Source organism: Taurulus bubalis (assembly GCF_910589615.1).
Source record: "Taurulus bubalis genome assembly, chromosome: 1".
NCBI lineage: Eukaryota > Metazoa > Chordata > Actinopteri > Perciformes > Cottidae > Taurulus > Taurulus bubalis.
This window is the reverse complement of record NC_136589.1, coordinates 845,488-865,000: the sequence shown is the minus strand read 5'-3', so window position 1 is coordinate 865,000 and position 19,513 is coordinate 845,488. Positions and strand designations below refer to the sequence as shown.

Sequence of the window (19,513 nt, the reverse complement as noted above, 5' to 3'; positions counted from 1 at the left end):
TGTCGTAGGTAGAACTTATATGTAGTGAGGTGTCGTAGGTAGAACTTATATGTAGTGAGGTGTCAGTAGTAGAACTTATATGTAGTGAGGTGTCGGTAGTAGAACTTATATGTAGTGAGGTGTCGGTAGTAGAACTTATATGTAGTGAGGTGTCGGTAGTAGAACTTATATGTAGTGAGGTGTCGGTAGTAGAACTTATATGTAGTGAGGTGTCGGTAGTAGAACTTATATGTAGTGAGGTGTCGGTAGTAGAACTTATATGTAGTGAGGTGTCAGTAGTAGAACTTATATGTAGTGAGGTGTCGGTAGTAGAACTTATATGTAGTGAGGTGTCAGTAGTAGAACTTATATGTAGTGAGGTGTCGTAGGTAGAACTTATATGTAGTGAGGTGTCGGTAGTAGAACTTATATGTAGTGAGGTGTCGTAGGTAGAACTTATATGTAGTGAGGTGTCGTAGGTAGAACTTATATGTAGTGAGGTGTCAGTAGTAGAACTTATATGTAGTGAGGTGTCGGTAGTAGAACTTATATGTAGTGAGGTGTCGGTAGTAGAACTTATATGTAGTGAGGTGTCGGTAGTAGAACTTATATGTAGTGAGGTGTCGGTAGTAGAACTTATATGTAGTGAGGTGTCGGTAGTAGAACTTATATGTAGTGAGGTGTCGGTAGTAGAACTTATATGTAGTGAGGTGTCAGTAGTAGAACTTATATGTAGTGAGGTGTCGGTAGTAGAACTTATATGTAGTGAGGTGTCAGTAGTAGAACTTATATGTAGTGAGGTGTCGTAGGTAGAACTTATATGTAGTGAGGTGTCGGTAGTAGAACTTATATGTAGTGAGGTGTCGGTAGTAGAACTTATATGTAGTGAGGTGTCGGTAGTAGAACTTATATGTAGTGAGGTGTCAGTAGTAGAACTTATATGTAGTGAGGTGTCGGTAGTAGAACTTATATGTAGTGAGGTGTCAGTAGTAGAACTTATATGTAGTGAGGTGTCGTAGGTAGAACTTATATGTAGTGAGGTGTCGTAGGTAGAACTTATATGTAGTGAGGTGTCGGTAGTAGAACTTATATGTAGTGAGGTGTCGGTAGTAGAACTTATATGTAGTGAGGTGTCGTAGGTAGAACTTATATGTAGTGAGGTGTCAGTAGTAGAACTTATATGTAGTGAGGTGTCGTAGGTAGAACTTATATGTAGTCAGGTGTCGGTGGTAGAACTTATATGTAGTGAGGTGTCGTAGGTAGAACTTATATGTAGTCAGGTGTCGGTGGTAGAACTTATATGTAGTGAGGTGTCGTAGGTAGAACTTATATGTAGTGAGGTGTCGTAGGTAGAACTTATATGTAGTGAGGTGTCGTAGGTAGAACTTATATGTAGTGAGGTGTCGTAGGTAGAACTTATATGTAGTGAGGTGTCAGTAGGTAGAACTTATATGTAGTGAGGTGTCGTAGGTAGAACTTATATATAGTGAGGTGTCGTAGGTAGAACTTATATGTAGTGAGGTGTCTGTAGTAGAACTTATATGTAGTGAGGTGTCGTAGGTAGAACTTATATGTAGTGAGGTGTCGTAGGTAGAACTTATATGTAGTCAGGTGTCGTAGGTAGAACTTATATGTAGTGAGGTGTCGTAGGTAGAACTTATATGTAGTGAGGTGTCGTAGGTAGAACTTATATGTAGTGAGGTGTCGTAGGTAGAACTTATATGTAGTGAGGTGTCAGTAGGTAGAACTTATATGTAGTGAGGTGTCAGTAGGTAGAACTTATATGTAGTGAGGTGTCAGTAGGTAGAACTTATATGTAGTGAGGTGTCGGTAGTAGAACTTATATGTAGTGAGGTGTCTGTAGGTAGAACTTATATGTAGTGAGGTGTCGTAGGTAGAACTTATATGTAGTCAGGTGTCGTAGGTAGAACTTATATGTAGTGAGGTGTCGTAGGTAGAACTTATATGTAGTGAGGTGTCTGTAGGTAGAACTTATATGTAGTCAGGTGTCGTAGGTAGAACTTATATGTAGTGAGGTGTCGTAGGTAGAACTTATATGTAGTGAGGTGTCGTAGGTAGAACTTATATGTAGTGAGGTGTCGTAGGTAGAACTTATATGTAGTGAGGTGTCAGTAGGTAGAACTTATATGTAGTGAGGTGTCAGTAGGTAGAACTTATATGTAGTGAGGTGTCAGTAGGTAGAACTTATATGTAGTGAGGTGTCGGTAGTAGAACTTATATGTAGTGAGGTGTCTGTAGGTAGAACTTATATGTAGTGAGGTGTCGTAGGTAGAACAGTGCCGCTGACTCGTCGCTCTCCTGTCTGACGTCACACGCTGCCACGGACTCTCTGCTGCCAGTAATCTCACTCGCTGTCTCTCCAACAACGTTAGCTAATGTGTTAGCTAGCTGACTAGCTTGCTATTATTAAACTGGTGGGAGGGAAATGAAGCCGCTGTAGACATCTTAACGCTGATTGGCCAAGACTCGACATGTCAAAGATCTTCTATTGCTAAGATGATCACGACCTCAGTTTCTTTTTCGTGTCCCACTCCAATCTCAGAAACGGCGGACAGTTGACCCCCCCCTCTCAAAAACAAAAACTCTTCGGATCTACACGATCCACGTAGGTTATCTATTTTGGTTTCAAAACGCACTTTTCGCCGAAAGGTGAGGGATTTTCATGTCTGAAAATGAGAATTGTGTTTTCTCAAAACTAAAACTGTGCTCTCTCCTCATCCACAGTTCTGATTTAATTCATTGTAATTGCTAAAGTACTGTAGCCCCTGTGAGAAGAGGCGTGGGGTTTTACTTTTTCATTAAAGATCGTTAAGTTTGAATAATTCGTAAACTCCTTAAACTGACTATTATAACGTTTATAACGTTTCTCTAAAACCTTCATGAGTTCCATTACAACGGAGTTCAGTCAGAGACTCATCCTGTAAGGTACGGCCTGTGGGAGTCTCATAACTGACATAGACCAGTATACGAGTCTCAAAATTGCGAAGCGAGACCAGAAGTTTCTTTTAGCTTTTTTGGGGCATTCTGAGATGCTGCGATCTCATTGGTCCTCAGACTCGTCAGACGGCTCATGTGGAAGCAGACGGTCATTTACATCATATCCTGTGTGTCATGGTGCGACCAAGGAAAAGCTCAAAGTAAGTCATTTTTCAATTTCTGAACCGAAAAACGCCGTTTTTTTTAACTGAACATGCTTCCTAACATGTCAGTACTGGACAACAGGGTCTGGTATTCACATCAAGGTCATATGAGCTGTAGGGTAGTACTGGTTCTAACTCAATTTCTAAGAAAAGATGCCCAAAATGAGCGTCTTGGAGACGCCACACTGACCTGAAGCCGAGGCGCTCGTCGGCCTTCAGCTCCTTGCCGTCTTTGTGCCAGGTGATCCTGGGCGACGGCACGGCCCTGAAGGGAACCGGGATGTGCAGCTTCTCTGTTTCCACCACGACGAGGTCCAGCGTCTGGAAGTCCAGCGTGGGGTTACCTGGAAACACAGCACAGCGTCAGTGCGACGGCTCCTCGACCTCCGGAGGAAACGTGGCGCTCGGCAGACGCTCTTACAGTCGGACTCTTTGGCGACGACGTTCTCGGAGATGTCGGAGGGCTCGCTGACTCCCACGGAGTTGATGGCCCTCACCCGCAGGATGTACTCCTTCTCGGGGACCACGCCCTCCTCCACGCGGTACTTCAGCTCCTTCACCGGCCGGGAGTTGACCCTCATCCACTTCTCCGTTCCGGCCGCGCACATCTCGATGTGGTAGCCGGTGATGTTGCAGCCGCCGTCCCTCTGCGGCGGCTTCCAGGCGATGCACAGGAAGTCGCGGCTGGCTCCGGTCACGTGGAGCTCAACGGGCGGCGACGGGACGCCTGCAGGGACGGAGCGGGAAGATCTAGACTCGGTCTACGACTCACACACATCTAACCAGTGATCCAGGACTTTAAACGTCCATTACAAACATTTAGTGAAGTCTGGGTGTAAAGTATTTAAACTAACAATAGAATACAAAGCATACAGTAAACCTTAAATGACTCAAATGAGACAATAGTTTGATTAAAAGAATAAACATTTATATAGATGCCTGTATGTATGCCTGCTTATATTTTGAGTCTTTCTTTTAAAAGCATGTTCATTATTTCAAACTCAGCGTAAATGAACGACATGAACACATGAATATAACACATTTACATGAACACATGAATATAACACATTTACATGACTTTTACTAAACTTTGGGGATTTTATTTTTTTCCAAGGACTTTTCCAGGCCTGGAAATAACCATTTTAAAACTCAAGGTTTTCCATGACATAAGAACCCTGTACAGCGCTGGAAGATCTACATTTCATTTATCTGACGTTTTTATCCAAAGTGCTCAAGGACACATCGACGTGGGGCTCGAACCACCGATCGAAAGACGGGCATGCTAACCACTGAGCCACAGTCGCCCCTAGACTCTCTGTCTGCTGCTCCTCACGGACTCACCGGTCGGGTCCTCGATGGTGAGGATCTCGGTCGGCTCGCTCGGATGGCCGACGCCGGCTTCGTTCTCGGCGCTGACCTGGAACTGAACCTCCGTCCCCTCGATGACGTCCGTCACCCGATACTTACAGTCCGGACCCGACGTCTTCCCACACTTCACCCAGCGGGTCCCAAGCTTCTCCATCTTCTCAATGGAATACCTGGAGGCGTAGCCACCGACAGGTAAACACACCTTCATTCTGCAGCACCAACGCGTTTGACCTAAGTTCCGTAGCATGCAGTATGTAAAATACCAGCAGAAGAAAAACTGACTACGAGAATCAATGAATAAAAAAAAAAGAATAGCATGAAATAATGAATTTCGCCAACTTTAACAAACTTGAAATCTCTTGCTGATGAAAGTAGAAACACCTACTTGAGGATGGGTCTGCCGCCGTCGTTCTTAGGCTCCTCCCACTGCAGGTCCACGTATCTCTTGGTGACGGCGTGGACAGCGAGGGCGTACGGCGGCCCAGGAGACGCTGCAGCAGAAACACATGTCATTATCGTTGCCCGTCCTGGTAAAGAGCTCCGTGAGCCGAACCGCTCTCTGACTTACTGAACGTGTCCTTGGCCAGCACCGAGTCCTCCAGCTCGCAGAACGGTCCGACGCCGACGGCGTTCTCTGCGGCGACGCGGAACACGTAGAGCGAGCCCTCGTTGAGCGGCGACACCGTGTACTTCAGCTCCTTCACCGTGGTGTCCACGGCCTGCCAGCCTTTGCGCCGGGCGTCGCGCTTCTCCACCACGTAGTTGGTGACGGGCGAGCCTCCGTCGCGCTCGGGCACCGCCCACTTCAAGTCGGCGCTGCTCCGGCTGATGGTGACGACCTCCAGCCAGCGAGGAGCCGTCGGAGGATCTGAGGAGACAAAGATCGCGTAAATCAGTCTCCCGCGGCGGCTCTGTTCTGCGGTGGCGGTTTGACCGGGGGTCGGTCTTTCTTACTGAGTCTCTCTTTGCAGAGCACCGGCTCGCTGGGCTCGCTGGGCTCGCTCTCTCCGGCCACGTTGGCGGCGCGCACCCTGAAGGAGTACTCCTGCTTCTCCATCAGGCCCTTCAGGAAGTGCTCCACCACGGGGATGTTCTCCGCCACGCGGATCCAGTCCGTGGTGCCGCTCTTCAGCATCTCGATGACGTAGCCGTCGATCTTCGCTCCGCCGTCGTGCTCCGGTTTGGTCCACGTCAGGAAGCAGGACGTCTTGGCCACGTCCTTCACCGCCGGTTTACCGGGAGGCCAGGGAGGATCTGGAGGAGGGAGAACATGTTGCTCTCTGAATGCTTGGAAACTATTGAGATACTCAAAGACGACTGCAGCGAGGAGGTAAGCGTTGTACCGATAGGATCTTTGATGAGGATCGGCTCTGTCTCCTTGCTGGGCTTTCCGGTTCCAGCCAGATTCTCAGCCAGGACTCTGAACTTGTACTTCTTCCTGGTGGGAAGACCTTTGACTCTGCAGAGGAAGAACACGTCACATCAACACGCCGGAGCACATGAAGCAGCACTCTGCAGAGACGCAGGCGGCAGGAGGACTCGCCTGTAGTTGGTGTCTTTGATGGGCAGCTTGTTGCATCTGATCCACTTGTCGTGGTCCGGCTCGTACCGCTCCACCCAGTAGCCTGTGATGGGGCTTCCTCCGTCCTCATCCGGCTCGTACCAGGCCAGGGTCACAGAGTCCTTGGCGATGTCCGAAGCCTCCAACTTGTAAGGAGCTCCAGGAGTGTCTGAGGACCAGAGGGGTGAGGTGAATGTACAATATTATACCGCCGTCCTACGTTCATCACAGAAAAAGCCCCGACGATTGGACCAAAGCCTCAGCTCTCCGTCCGGGCGACCTACCGAAGGGGTATCTGGCAATGATGGGCGGGTGCTCCGCCGGTGGACCGACTCCAAACTGGTTCTCAGCGAAGACTCTGAAGACGTACTCCTTGAACTTGACCAGGCCCACGGGTTTGTAGGTGGTCAGTTTGATGGTGGAGGACAGCCGGTGCCAGATCTCGCTGTCGGCGGCTCGGCGCTCCACGATGTAGTTGGTGACTCTGGAGCCGCCGTCGTCGCGCGGAGGGTTCCAGGCCAGGAAGCAGGTCTCGTTGGTGATCTCGGAGATGTCGAAGGCGGCCGGAGGGCCGGGTTTATCTGTGGGGGAACGTTTCATTTAATTAACCAGAAACGAACCAAGTCTCTGTGGAAACCTTCAACTGTACCGGTCTTACCGAGGATGTTGACGTCGACGGTGGCCGTGGCGCGGCCGCTGCTGTTGGTGGCCTCGATGATGTAGGTGCAGCTGTCGTCTCTCTTGGTCTTGGCGACGGTGACGGTGGAGTGACCCAGCGTGGTGTCGATGGACACCCTGTCGTCCGGCTGGAGGACCAGGTCGGCCTTGGTCCACTTCACCCGGGGCTCCGGCTTCCCCGTCACCTCGGCGGGGAGCTCGATCTTGCTGCCGGCCTTGGCGGTCAGACCGGCCAGGAGCTTGGCGTCCAGCTGGATCTCTGGAGGCTCTGCATGGACGGTTAAGGGTCAGTTTAGAGATAACAGATCATCTGCAAAGTAAATCAACTACTCTGATTACTACAAAAACTGCAATGCAGTATCTTCACACAACAGTGAATATTCCCCAGCATGCCACTTGTTGTAGTTCAAAGTGTGTCTTGTAGAGCTCCCCCCGGTGTTCACTGTTGGTAATCACATCTGAGTTTTGTTTATTTACAACTACAGATTCTTTCCGTTCATCTTGTTCTTGATGATTCTGGAGGTACATTTAGAGAATTTGTGCCATGTTTCTGTTTCTCTCGAGCTCCTCTCCTGAACATTAATGTAGAATATATTCTGATGAGGTTTAGTTCTCCTCACTATCAGACATTTTGAAGGTACCTTTGGGATCAACGGCCTGGATCTCGTCGGTGGCCTTGCAGGGTCGACTGGCTCCGAGTCGGTTCAGGGCCCGGACCCTGTAGGCGTACCACTGGCCCTCGGTCAGACCCGTCACCTGGCACTTCAGCTCCGGCACCATGTCCCCGCAGGGCTCCCACTTGTCGGTTCCTCTCTGGCAGCGCTCCACATTGTAGCCGCGGATGCCGGTGCCGCCGTCGTACTTGGGCGGCTCCCAGGTCAGGAAGATGCCGCTGGCCGACTTGTCTCTCCACCTCAGGTTCTCTGGAGGGTCGGGGATGGCTGGAGGAACAGGGACAGAGGCGTGAGAAAAGACTACAGCTTCTCACCACACTTCCTAAGACTCTTTAGTCCTTTTAGGACCTTCTTTCTGAACTTGAGGCTTTCAGTATCTCTGGTCTGACTCACTGGCGGGAGAGGACACGTTGACGGGCTCGTCGATGTACGCCGGCTCTCCGGGTCCACACTTGTTGCAGGCGGTGACTCTGAACAGATACTCCTTCCCTTCAACCACGTCGGTGACGGTGAACTCCTGATCCTGGATGCCTGTGGTCACCTGGGACAGAACAAAGGGATAGAGTTCAGACATCTGTTGTTCCTTATCGTTAGAAGCGTTTATCACTAACATTGAAGTGATCAAACGTCTGCAGAACTCATTGAAGAGATTAGTTTGGTTGTATTTGATTGAACTGAATATACGTTCTTCATTCCGTTCATTTCAGGGACTTGAGCTGTTCCGGTCGTACCTTGACCCAGGTCTTGCGGGACAAGTCCCGTTTCTCCACCTGGAAGCCGGTCAGAGGACTTCCTCCGTCGTGCTCTGGAGCCTCCCAGCTCAGGTGGACGTGCTGCCGGGTCACCTCCAGGACCTTGAAGTCCTTCGGGGCGCTGGGCGCCGCTGGAGGAGACAAACGGATGTAAAATCATCCCAACAATAGAAACAAGGAAATACACGCCGTTCTTTTCAGGTTAGCGTCGTTACCGATGACGTTGACGTCGATCTCCCCGCTGACGGCCGTGACGTCGTTCTCCAGCGTCAGGCTGTAGCTGCCTTTGTCCGGGCGGACGCTCGGCGTGACGATCAGCTCCACGAACGTGGACCGGGTGGTCAGCGAGACGCGCTCGTCAGCGGTGGTCAGCTCCTTCTCGCCGAAGGTCCACTTGGCGACGGGCGTCGGGTATCCGGTGATGGGGACTCTGATGGTGAGCGGCTGAGGGACGATCACCTCCAGGCCGTCTTTGAACGCACTCAGGTCGAAGGACGGGCCGACTGGGGAGGGAAGAGAGGCATGATGGGAACTGCAGCGCTGGATGTGCTTTTTATGAAAGAATGGACATCAACTTGTATTTTATCATTCTTTAGTTTAGTAAAGGGCCTTTTTACTGTGAAGCAGCTGCCAGGTTCTGTTTGCAAACGCTACACTTTGGCAACATTCTACACATTCTATAGAAGCAGGATTGGATTCACAGCTGATGTGTTACTTCACAGTGTGACATAACTAAGTACAGGGTTCATCACACTCTGACCAATGCTGTTTCATGACTTTTTCATGACTTTAAACCAAATGTCATGACAAACATTTAGTGAAATCTGGGTGTAAACAGTAAAAAGTGAGTAAATGTAGTATTTAAACTAACAATGAGAACACAAAGCATACAGTAAACCTTAAATGACTCAAATGAATGAGACAATAGTTTGATTAAAAGAATAAACATTTATATAGATGCCTGTATGTATGCCTGCTTATATTTTGAGTCTTTCTTTTAAAAGCATATTCATTATTTCAAACTCAGCGTAAATGAACACATGGACACATGAATGTAACACATTTACATGAACACATGAATACAACACATTTACAAGGACTTTTCCAGGCCTGGAAATAACCATTTGAAAACTCAAGGACTTTTCCAGGTTTTCCATGACCGTAAGAACCCTGCCAGTAATTAAAATCCATGAAGACATGATTGTCTCACCGTGTGTGTCGTCGGCCAGCAGAGGTCCGATGATGTTCGACGGGTCAGAGACTCCGGCGGCGTTTTCAGCAAACACTTTGTAGTTGTACTTGGTTCCATATTTCAGACCCGACACCTGAAGTAAAAGATTAACGGGACGGTGCTCAAATAAAGTGAAACTCTGGAGGGTGTAAAGCAGCTGAAAGACTTTTAGTGTGAAAACAAAGAGAGGACTTTTACAAAGAGACATCTGGTACCTTGTAGAAGAGGTCGGGGCAGAGCCGAGCGTTGCAGCGGAGCCACTTGTCGGTTCCTTCCTCGCAGCGCTGGATGATGTATCCGGTGATCATGCTGCCTCCGCTGCTCAGAGGAGTCTCCCAGCTCAGCTGCACAGAGTTCTTGTTCTGGTCCTGGTAGACCAGGTTCTGAGGAGGACTGGGACGCTCTGCAGTGGTCGGACACAAAGACAGCATGACTGGGTGTACGTGATATGAAGTAATAGCAGCCTTTCGGGCTGCGCTCCTCTTCAAGTTCTGACCGGACTCTAACGGGATCCAGACTTACCGATGGGGTCCATGATCTTGACGGGCCGGGAGGCGGCGCTGGGCTTGCCTTCGCCGGCTTTGTTCTGAGCTTTGACTCTGAAGATGTACTCCTTGTTCTCGATGACGTCGTTGATGACGGCGCTCAGCTCGTCGGCTTTGGTCACCTGCACCGGCGTCCACTTCACGGACGTCCGGTCGCGCAGCTCGACGACGTAGGAGGTGACGGGCGAGCCTCCGTCGGACTCGGGCGGCTCCCAGGAGACGCTGCAGCCGAACTTGGTGACGTTCCCCACGGTCACGTTGAGCGGAGCCTCGGGAACATCTGAAAGTGATCAGGAGAACGTCAGTGAACCGAGAGCGCCGCGTCGCGTGCGCATCCCGAGATCCACCGCGTCGTTCTCACCAAACTTGTTCCTGGCCTGGACGGGTTTGTCGGTGTCCACGTTGGGTCCGCTGCCGACCCGGTTTCTGGCACAGACCCTGAACAGGTACATGGAGTCCCGGTGGAGGCCGGTCACCGTGTACTCGGGGCTCTCGGCGTGGTCGGTGGCTAGCGTCCAGGTCTTGCGCTTCACGTCGCGTCTCTCCACCACGTAGCCGGTGACCTTGCTGCCGCCGTCGCTCTCGGGCTCGTCCCACGCCAGGCTGACCTCGCCGTCGGCGGTGTCGACCACCTGCAGGTTCTTCACGGGTCCGGGGACGTCTGGGGAAGAAGACACAAGGAAACGGTTGCGTTGGCAGAAGAGCGAGCGAGCCGAGAAACAGGAAGTGAACAGCTTCATCTCGACTCACCGATGACCTCCAGGTTGATGAAGGCTTCTCCCTGGCCGTGCTTGTTCTTGAGGATGACCTTGTAGCGGCCCTCGTCAGACTTCACGGGGTCCTTCAGCAGGAACTCTGTGCGGTCGGCAGACGTGTGGACGTTGTCTTTGGGAAGACTCGCGCCGTCGTACAGCCAGTCGGCCTCGGCCTTCGGGTAGGCGCTGTAGGGGACGGCCATGGAGATGGGCTTCCTGGCGTCGGTGACGTAGGTCTGGTCTGTGGTCTTGATCTGAGGCACGGCTGGAGGAGCGAGGACACGCCGTCAGAGACAACTCACAACTTTCACTGTGTTGAAATCAACTAGAGGAGCGCTAACAACGTTAGCAGCAACGCTAACGGCTAACAAAACGACCTGTATTTGCCGATAAGGATCAATGATTGAAGATCTCTCAAAGTTAAATTTGCCGATCCGTTACACCACTAAAAACATCCTGTTTTCATTTTCACTCATTTGAGTTTAGCAACTTTTCACTTTTAGTGTTTTCCTGCTCGTCGTCAGACTCCAGACCTTCGTCCCGAGTCTGACAACGGCGACTGAAACAAACTACTGATCGATCCCCGAAAGAGTCCCGGCCTCTCCTGGATCAGCAGAACACACAGCGGTCCTCAGTGACGGTGTTTAGCGGCCCTCACCTGCCAGCTCCAGCTTGGCCTTGGCGTCTTTGTCCTTGACGACGATCCTGTATTCTCCCTGATCTCGAGGTCGGATCTCACAGACCTGCAGCCTGTGGACTTTGCCCTCGCTCACCATCTGGTATTTGTCTCCCTGGACGACCGTCATGTTGTTCCTCAACCACTTCACCTCCTGCCGGTCCTTGTTGAGCTCCACCTCGAACACGATGTCGCAGCCCGGCGGCTCGAAGGCGTCCTGAGGCGGCCTGACGATCTCCACCGGGGTCTCTGCGGGACGGGAACACATTCATGAAGAGTCAACTGGAGCAGCAGCAGAAGAGGAACTGGTTTACACCGAAGGACCCGGAGAACCGTACCGTCGACAAAGAGCCGGGCTCTGGTTCTCTTCTCGTCCACGCCGCAGGCGTACTCGCACTCGTCGTCCGGCCTGCACTCCTTGATACGCAACGTGCAAAGCTTCCCGTCTCTTTCAAACGTGTACCTGGGAGAGTAAACACAAGTCATTGAAAAGCCTTTCGAACCTTCACAAAGCATGAACGTAACACAGTCCTGCGTTCCTGAAGCACGCACCTCGGTCCTTCTCTAATCTCGCGTCCGTTCCTGTACCACTTGGCGTCGGCCTTCTCTTTGGTGAGCTTGCAGGTGAACTCTGCGTCGTCGAACTCGGTGATGGTCTGGTCCTTGAGCTGCATGCTGAAGTCGGTGGGCGCCTCGCTGATGATCAGCTCGGCGGTGGACTTGTTGTCCCCGGCCACGGCGGTGTACTCGCCCTCGTCCGCCAGCGTGCAGTCCTTCACGGTCAGCGTGTGCTTGTCCTTGTCCACGCGGTAGACCAGGCGCTTGCTGAGGACGATCTCCTCGCCGGCCTTCATCCACTTCAGGGTGGCGTCGGGCCGGTTGACCTTGCAAGAGAAGCTGATGGTCTTCTTCTCCTGAGTGTCGATGTCCTCCAGAGGAACCACGATCCTCAGACTCTCCTCTGAAGACACAAAGCACCACAACACGTGAGAGACGCTCCAAACCACGGAGACTGAGACAAGGTTCATTGTGGATTAGAAGGAACAGAATGTACTTTGGGTTAAAGATCCATGTGAGCTCTGTAGTGTTTAACGCATCAATCCAGTGTTGGTCATTATGATCAGGACTGAAGTTCTTTAACCTCTTAGTGTTCCTGTAAAATGTGCCTAATACACCTATCCAGGTAAACCCAAAGTAAACGGAGCTGTACTTGAACTATTTGGAGTAAATGCATGGTCTTGGTCTCTTTTGAAAGGTAACAATCTGAAGCTTCTCCCCTCAATAGTCAGAATCACTTTAAGTGCTGCTGACACTGAGTTATATGAGTTTGAACACACTAAAGTATAAGGTTTTTATTTCCGTCTGAACATTTCTTTGTAAATAGATGCCTGTAGATGACTATAAATGGGACTTATGGACTGGAAAACACAATGGGACCATAGCCTGAAGCCTTTTCTAGTCTACGTAAAAAGCAGAAAATGAATGTACAATATAAATACAGACATTCTAAACCAGCGTCATAAACTGCACACTGACTGTTACTGAGGACCTAGGATGTCACCGACCTTTGACCGTGAGGCTGCAGGTGCTCTTGGCCTGCTCCGCCCTCTGGTTGGTCAGGATGACGGTGTAGCTGGACTCGTCTCCCTTCTGGGCGTCTCTGATCCTCAGGGAGAAGACGTTGTCTCTCTGGACCATCACGTACTTGCTGCTCTCGAATATCGTCTCCTCGTTCTTCAGCCACTTGGCCTTCGCTCCATCGGAGTTCACCTCGCAGTTCAGGACCACCTCCTGAGCTTCTTTGGCCTCCGTGTCCTTCAGCGGCGTGATGACCTTCAGCTTCTCTGCAGGACAGAAACACCAGAGACCAGCGTGTCATTGTGAGGCTCAATCTCTGCAAATGGGTTTGCTCAAAATTTAACTGAAGTTGGAATGTGAAGCAAATTCTTTTCCCATATTTAAATTATGTTTTGTTTGGTGAAAATGTTCTTAATTATTGAGCACACCTATTTAATGTCAATATTTAACACCATTAATTACTTTTTTTGGAGTTGAAAAGTAACTAATGAGCATCATCAAAAATGTCAATTGTCTGAAAAATATCTGTAAATGTCTGATTGATGCGCTAAAAAGAAGATAAAAGTAGGAAAGAGTGCAAATAAACAAAAATAAAGATGATCAGTTAGGTGCATAAAAACAAATATGCAGAAATAAAAACAGTCAGCAGTGAACACATTGCAGTAAATTGCAAGTCAAGTCAAAGACGGCGGAGGGGGCGGGGCTTACCCAGCACGGTGAGGTCGGCGCCGGCTCTGGTCGTCCCGATCATCACCACGTAGCCGCCCTCGTCTCCGGGCTCGCAGCCCGTGATGAGCAGCGAGCGCCTCTTGCCGTCGCTCACCATCTGGTGCTTGTCTCCCGGCTGCAGCTGCACGTCGCCTCGCAGCCACTTCACCTCGTACGAGTCTTTGGAGACGGAGCAGGAGAACTCGGCCTTCTCGCCCTCCACCACCTCCTGGCTCTGAGGCCGGGAGATGAACTCAGCCGCCAGCTCTGGAACACAGGAAGCAGCGCCAGAGGTCAGAGGGCTTCAAGCGGCCAGTGAACTTCCCTACAGAAGCCCTGAGAGGCCGACGCTAAGAATAACATCCAGGTTTTCACCTTCTGATTTTATGACTGAAGAACAGGTGGAAAATAGATTATGATCTTGGCAGCAAAACCTTTCCTCAGTCATAGTTAGTAAGTCATACAAACTATTTACACACTCAGATAATGAATCTCATTCATTAATTTGTGTAAACTAAAGTCTGCAGCTCCTCCTCTGTGTTGTAAACCTTCATTTAGACCGGTCATGTTTCTAATCAGTATAACCGTCTTTATCTCCAGAGGCGTGCAGCCGGGACGAGGTCTTCCTCACCGTTGATCTTCAGGCTCCCGGAGGTCTTGGTGCTGGGACTCAGCCTGCAGGTGTACTCTCCGGCGTCGCTCATCTTCAGGTCCTGGACGAGGAGGATCCTCCTCTTCCCGTCCACGATGTGCTCGTAGCGGCCGCCCTCCGGCAGCTCCTCGTCTCCTTTGTACCAGGTGACGTCGGCGCCGGGTTTGGACACCTCGCAGACCAGCTTCACGCTGTCCGTCTCCGTGCCCTCCACGCTGGACAGGTTCTTGCTGAACCGGGCCTCCTCCTCTGCAGCGACAGGAACAGACGTCAGAACAACTCGCCTCACTCAAGAGTTTCACTACGACTCTTCCTTCAGAAACCTCCTGAGCATCGGGTCAACACGCTAAACATCTGCTTTGTACCATGATGAGTACAAATACACAATGTTTTCATGTTGTAACACAATGTTTTCATGTTGTAACACAATGTTTTCATGTTGTAACACAATGTTTTCATGTTGTAACACAATGTTTTCATGTTGTAACACAATGTTTTCATGTTATAACACAATGTTTTCATGTTATAACACAATGTTTTCATGTTGTAACAATGTTTTAACGTTATAACACAATGTTTTCATGTTATAACACAATGTTTTCATGTTATAACACGATGTTTTCATGTTGTAACACAATGTTTTCATGTTATAACACGATGTTTTCATGTTGTAACACAATGTTTTCATGTTGTAACAATGTTTTAACGTTATAACACAATGTTTTCATGTTATAACACAATGTTTTCATGTTATAACACGATGTTTTCATGTTATAACACGATGTTTTCATGTTACAACACAATGTTTTCATGTTGTAACACAATGTTATAACACAATGTTTTAACGTTATAACACAATGTTTTCATGTTATAACACGATGTTTTCATGTTGTAACACAATGTTTTCATGTTACAACACAATGTTTTCATGTTGTAACACAATGTTATAACACAATGTTTTAACGTTATAACACAATGTTTTCATGTTATAACACAATGTTTTCATGTTGTAACAATGTTTTAACGTTATAACACAATGTTTTCATGTTATAACACAATGTTTTCATGTTATAACACGATGTTTTCATGTTATAACACGATGTTTTCATGTTGTAACACAATGTTTTCATGTTATAACACGATGTTTTCATGTTGTAACACAATGTTTTCATGTTATAACACGATGTTTTCATGTTGTAACACAATGTTTTCATGTTGTAACACGATGTTTTCATGTTGTAACACGATGTTTTCATGTTATAACACAATGTTTTCATGTTATAACATAATGTTATAACACAATGTTTTAACGTTATAACAATGTTTTCATGTTGTAACACAATGTTTTCATGTTGTAGCAATGTTTTAACGTTATAACACAATGTTTTCATGTTATAACACAATGTTATAACACAATGTTTTAACGTTATAACAATGTTTTCATGTTGTAACACAATGTTTTCATGTTGTAACACAATGTTTTCATGTTATAACACAATGTTTTCATGTTGTAACACAATGTTTTCATGTTATAACACAATGTTTTAACGTTATAACACAATGTTTTAACGTTATAACACAATGTTTTAACGTTATAACACAATGTTTTCATGTTGTAACACAATGTTTTCATGTTGTAACACAATGTTTTCATGTTATAACACAATGTTTTCATGTTGTAACACGATGTTTTCATGTTATAACACAATGTTTTCATGTTATAACACGATGTTTTCATGTTGTAACACAATGTTTTAACATTATAACACAATGTTTTCATGTTATAACACAATGTTTTCATGTTATAACACGATGTTTTCATGTTATAACAATGTTTTCATGTTGTAACACGATGTTTTCATGTTATAACGCTATGCTTTCATGTTATAACAATGTTTTAACGTTATAACACAATGTTTTCATGTTATAACACAATGCTTTCATGTTATAATGCTATGCTTTCATGTTATAACGCTATGCTTTCATGTTATAACACAATGTTTTCATGTTATAACACAATGTTTTCATGTTGTAACACAATGTTTTCATGTTATAACGCTATGCTTTCATGTTATAACAATGTTTTAACGTTATAACACAATGTTTTCATGTTATAACACAATGCTTTCATGTTATACCGCTATGCTTTCATGTTATAACGCTATGCTTTCATGTTATAACACAATGTTTCATGTTATAACACAATGTTTTAACGTTATAACACAATGTTTTCATGTTATAACACAATGTTTTAACGTTATAACACAATGTTTTAACATTATAACACAGTGTTTTCATGTTATAACACAATGTTTTAACGTTATAACACAATGTTTTCATGTTATAACACAATGTTTTAACATTATAACACAATGTTTTAACGTTATAACACAATGTTTTAACATTATAACACAATGTTTTCATGTTATAACACAATGTTTTCATGTTGTAACACAATGTAATAACACGAACAATAAACAACACCACCAGAGTCTTACCGATGACGGTCAGCATGCCGCAGGACTTGGCGGTCTTAGCATCACATTCGTACTCGGCCTCGTCGTCAAACACGGACTTGTGGACGATGAGGACGTGTTGCCGACCTTTAGCGATTATCTCGTACTTCTTCCCCTTTCTGATTTCACTTCCGTCTCTAAACCAGCGGACCTGCACAGAAGAGGAGATCTCAGAGACCGTCACCTCCACGTCCCTCGTTCTCGTCTCACCACCAGACTCACCTTCACGTCCTCTCTGGAAACTTCACACTCAAACCTGGCAGATTCCTTTTCTTTCACCTCCACATCATGAAGAGGCTTCGAGAACTCGATATGCTGAGCTGTGGACACACGGGATGATCACCATCATCATCATCATCATCATCATATCATATTATTATATCATCATCATCATCATCATATCATATTATTATATCATCATCATCATCATCATATCATATTATTATATCATCATCATCATCATCATCATCATATCATATTATTATATCAACACCATCATCATCATATCATATTATTATATCATCATCATCATCATCATCATATCATTATATCATCATATCGTATTATTAGTAGTTTTAAGAGTTTTCTTTGGCTTTCATGTGGGTTCCTTAACTCAACTTCTAATCTTTGTGTTAAGGGTTCCTTAATTCTATGAATGTTCCAGTTTGTGGACCTCAGAATTGTTCTCGACTATGTAGATGATGTGGTTCTGTTGGTTCCCTCAGCAGTCTGATGGGGTCCTCCTGGACGGCTCTCTTTGGGGGTTTTCCAGGTAGTCTAACTGGTAAGAGGCCCCGGGGTCGGGGGTTGACTCTTCTGGCCCAGGAACACCTCAGGGTTCCCCAAGGAGAGGGTCAAAGGTACCCCCCAACCCAGATAAGAGGAACATGATGGAAGGATCAGCTGTTACAGAGGGTTCCCTAACTTAGTCGAGAGGGTTCCTTAACACTTAGAGAGGGTCCTTTAGCTTTTATAGAAGGTCCTTGAAGGAACCCTCTATTTACATTTAGAGAGGGTTCCTTAACTTTAACGAAGGATTCCCTAACGTTGTCGAGAAGGTTCCTGAAGTCTCATTTAGGGTTCCTTAACACTTATTGAGGGTTATTTTATCAGGAGCTTTTATTTATTTTTATTTGATTCTATTTATTCTTGACTCATAAAGTGATTCTTTAACTTGTTGGTGTCATTGAGGGTTCCTCTAATCTAAGAGAGGTTTTAAACCTTGTTGAGGGATCTGGTCCTGAAGTGGTTTCCCTAATAGAGGGTTCCTGTAGTGAGGAGTACCAGGGTCCTAGAAGGTTCCTTAGCTCTTCTAGCCGTGTGTTCTATGAGCTGTACTCACGCTCCACGTTGAGGAAGCAGGAGGTCTTGAAGTGCTTGGCGTCACAGGCGTAGGTCTTGGAGTCGTCCAGAGAGCAGTCGTGGATCACCAGCGCTCTCTTGTATCCGTCCACGATCATCTCGTACTTCTTGGTCTTCCTGATCTCCTGTCCGTCCCTGAACCATTGCACCTCAGCGTTCTCTCTGGAAACCTCACACTCCAGCGTGGCGGTCGCCTCCTCCTCCACCGTCTGGTCCTCCAGCGGCTTGGAGAACTCCACCGCCGGCTCTGCAGGCACAAACACACTGGTTCAGCTTTGTTTAAGGGGCATGCAGAACCAGTAGAGCCAGTAGAGTCATCAGAGTCCAATAGAACCAGAAGAGTCCTCAGAGTCCAGTAGAACCAGTAGAGTCATCAGAGTCCAGTAGAACCAGAAGAGTCATCAGAGTCCAATAGAACCAGTAGAGTCATCAGAGTCCAGTAGAACCAGAAGAGTCATCAGAGTCCAGTAGAACCAGAAGAGTCCTCAGAGTCCAGTAGAACCAGTAGAGTCATCAGAGTCCAGTAGAACCAGAAGAGTCATCAGAGTCCAGTAGAACCAGAAGAGTCCTCAGAGTCCAGTAGAACCAGTAGAGTCATCAGAGTCCAGTAGAGTCATCAGAGTCCAGTAGAACCAGTAGAGTCATCAGAGTCCAGTAGAACCAGTAGAGTCATCAGAGTCCAGTAGAACCAGTAGATCTTACCTTTGACGATGAGGTTGGCATCAGTCTGGAAGTCTTTGGCGGTGAGTTTAACTTGTCCAGCTTCATTCAATCGAACATCCCTCAGAGTAAAACTGTGGACTTTAGCCTCCGCCTTCAGCACCACCTGTTCAACAGAGTCAAGAAGAGGGTTTAACCTGCCCTGAACACTACCTGTCAGGTTCATATTAGTCATAACAGGGTTTAACTTGCCCTGAACACTACCTGTCAGGTTCATATTAGTCATACCAGGGTTTAACTTGCCCTGAACACCACCTGTCAGGCTCATATTAGTCATAACAGGGTTTAACTTGCCCTGAACACTACCTGTCAGGTTCATATTAGTCATACCAGGGTTTAACTTGCCCTGAACACTACCTGTCAGGCTCATATTAGTCATACCAGGGTTTAACTTGCCCTGAACACCACCTGTCAGGCTCATATTAGTCATACCAGGGTTTAACCTGCCCTGAACACCACCTGTCAGGTTCATATTAGTCATAACTGGGTTTAACTTGCCCTGAACACTACCTGTCAGGTTCATATTAGGCATAACAGGGTTTAACCTGCCCTGAACACCACCTGTCAGGTTCATATTAGTCATAACAGGGTTTAACT

The 19,513-nt window shown here is 47.2% G+C and overlaps 1 protein-coding gene across 1 annotated transcript in view; it reads right to left on the bottom strand.

The window, feature by feature from the left end:
• Window positions 1-19,513, bottom strand: part of ttn.2 (titin, tandem duplicate 2) — a gene marked incomplete at its 5' end in the record, with an annotated part of 209,766 nt that overhangs the window by 80,523 nt on the left and 109,730 nt on the right. Inside the window, 29 exon segments of the mRNA XM_079224802.1 lie at window positions 3,331-3,484; window positions 3,562-3,867; window positions 4,482-4,678; window positions 4,894-4,999; window positions 5,077-5,376; window positions 5,463-5,762; window positions 5,852-5,967; window positions 6,052-6,238; window positions 6,354-6,650; window positions 6,728-7,015; window positions 7,389-7,688; window positions 7,815-7,962; window positions 8,153-8,304; window positions 8,389-8,676; window positions 9,384-9,498; window positions 9,620-9,807; window positions 9,927-10,229; window positions 10,311-10,610; window positions 10,700-10,969; window positions 11,363-11,629; window positions 11,719-11,843; window positions 11,933-12,341; window positions 12,946-13,224; window positions 13,667-13,933; window positions 14,298-14,567; window positions 16,817-16,985; window positions 17,057-17,154; window positions 18,177-18,443; window positions 18,899-19,022. Coding sequence (XP_079080928.1) covers window positions 3,331-3,484; window positions 3,562-3,867; window positions 4,482-4,678; window positions 4,894-4,999; window positions 5,077-5,376; window positions 5,463-5,762; window positions 5,852-5,967; window positions 6,052-6,238; window positions 6,354-6,650; window positions 6,728-7,015; window positions 7,389-7,688; window positions 7,815-7,962; window positions 8,153-8,304; window positions 8,389-8,676; window positions 9,384-9,498; window positions 9,620-9,807; window positions 9,927-10,229; window positions 10,311-10,610; window positions 10,700-10,969; window positions 11,363-11,629; window positions 11,719-11,843; window positions 11,933-12,341; window positions 12,946-13,224; window positions 13,667-13,933; window positions 14,298-14,567; window positions 16,817-16,985; window positions 17,057-17,154; window positions 18,177-18,443; window positions 18,899-19,022 — 6,590 coding nt within the window.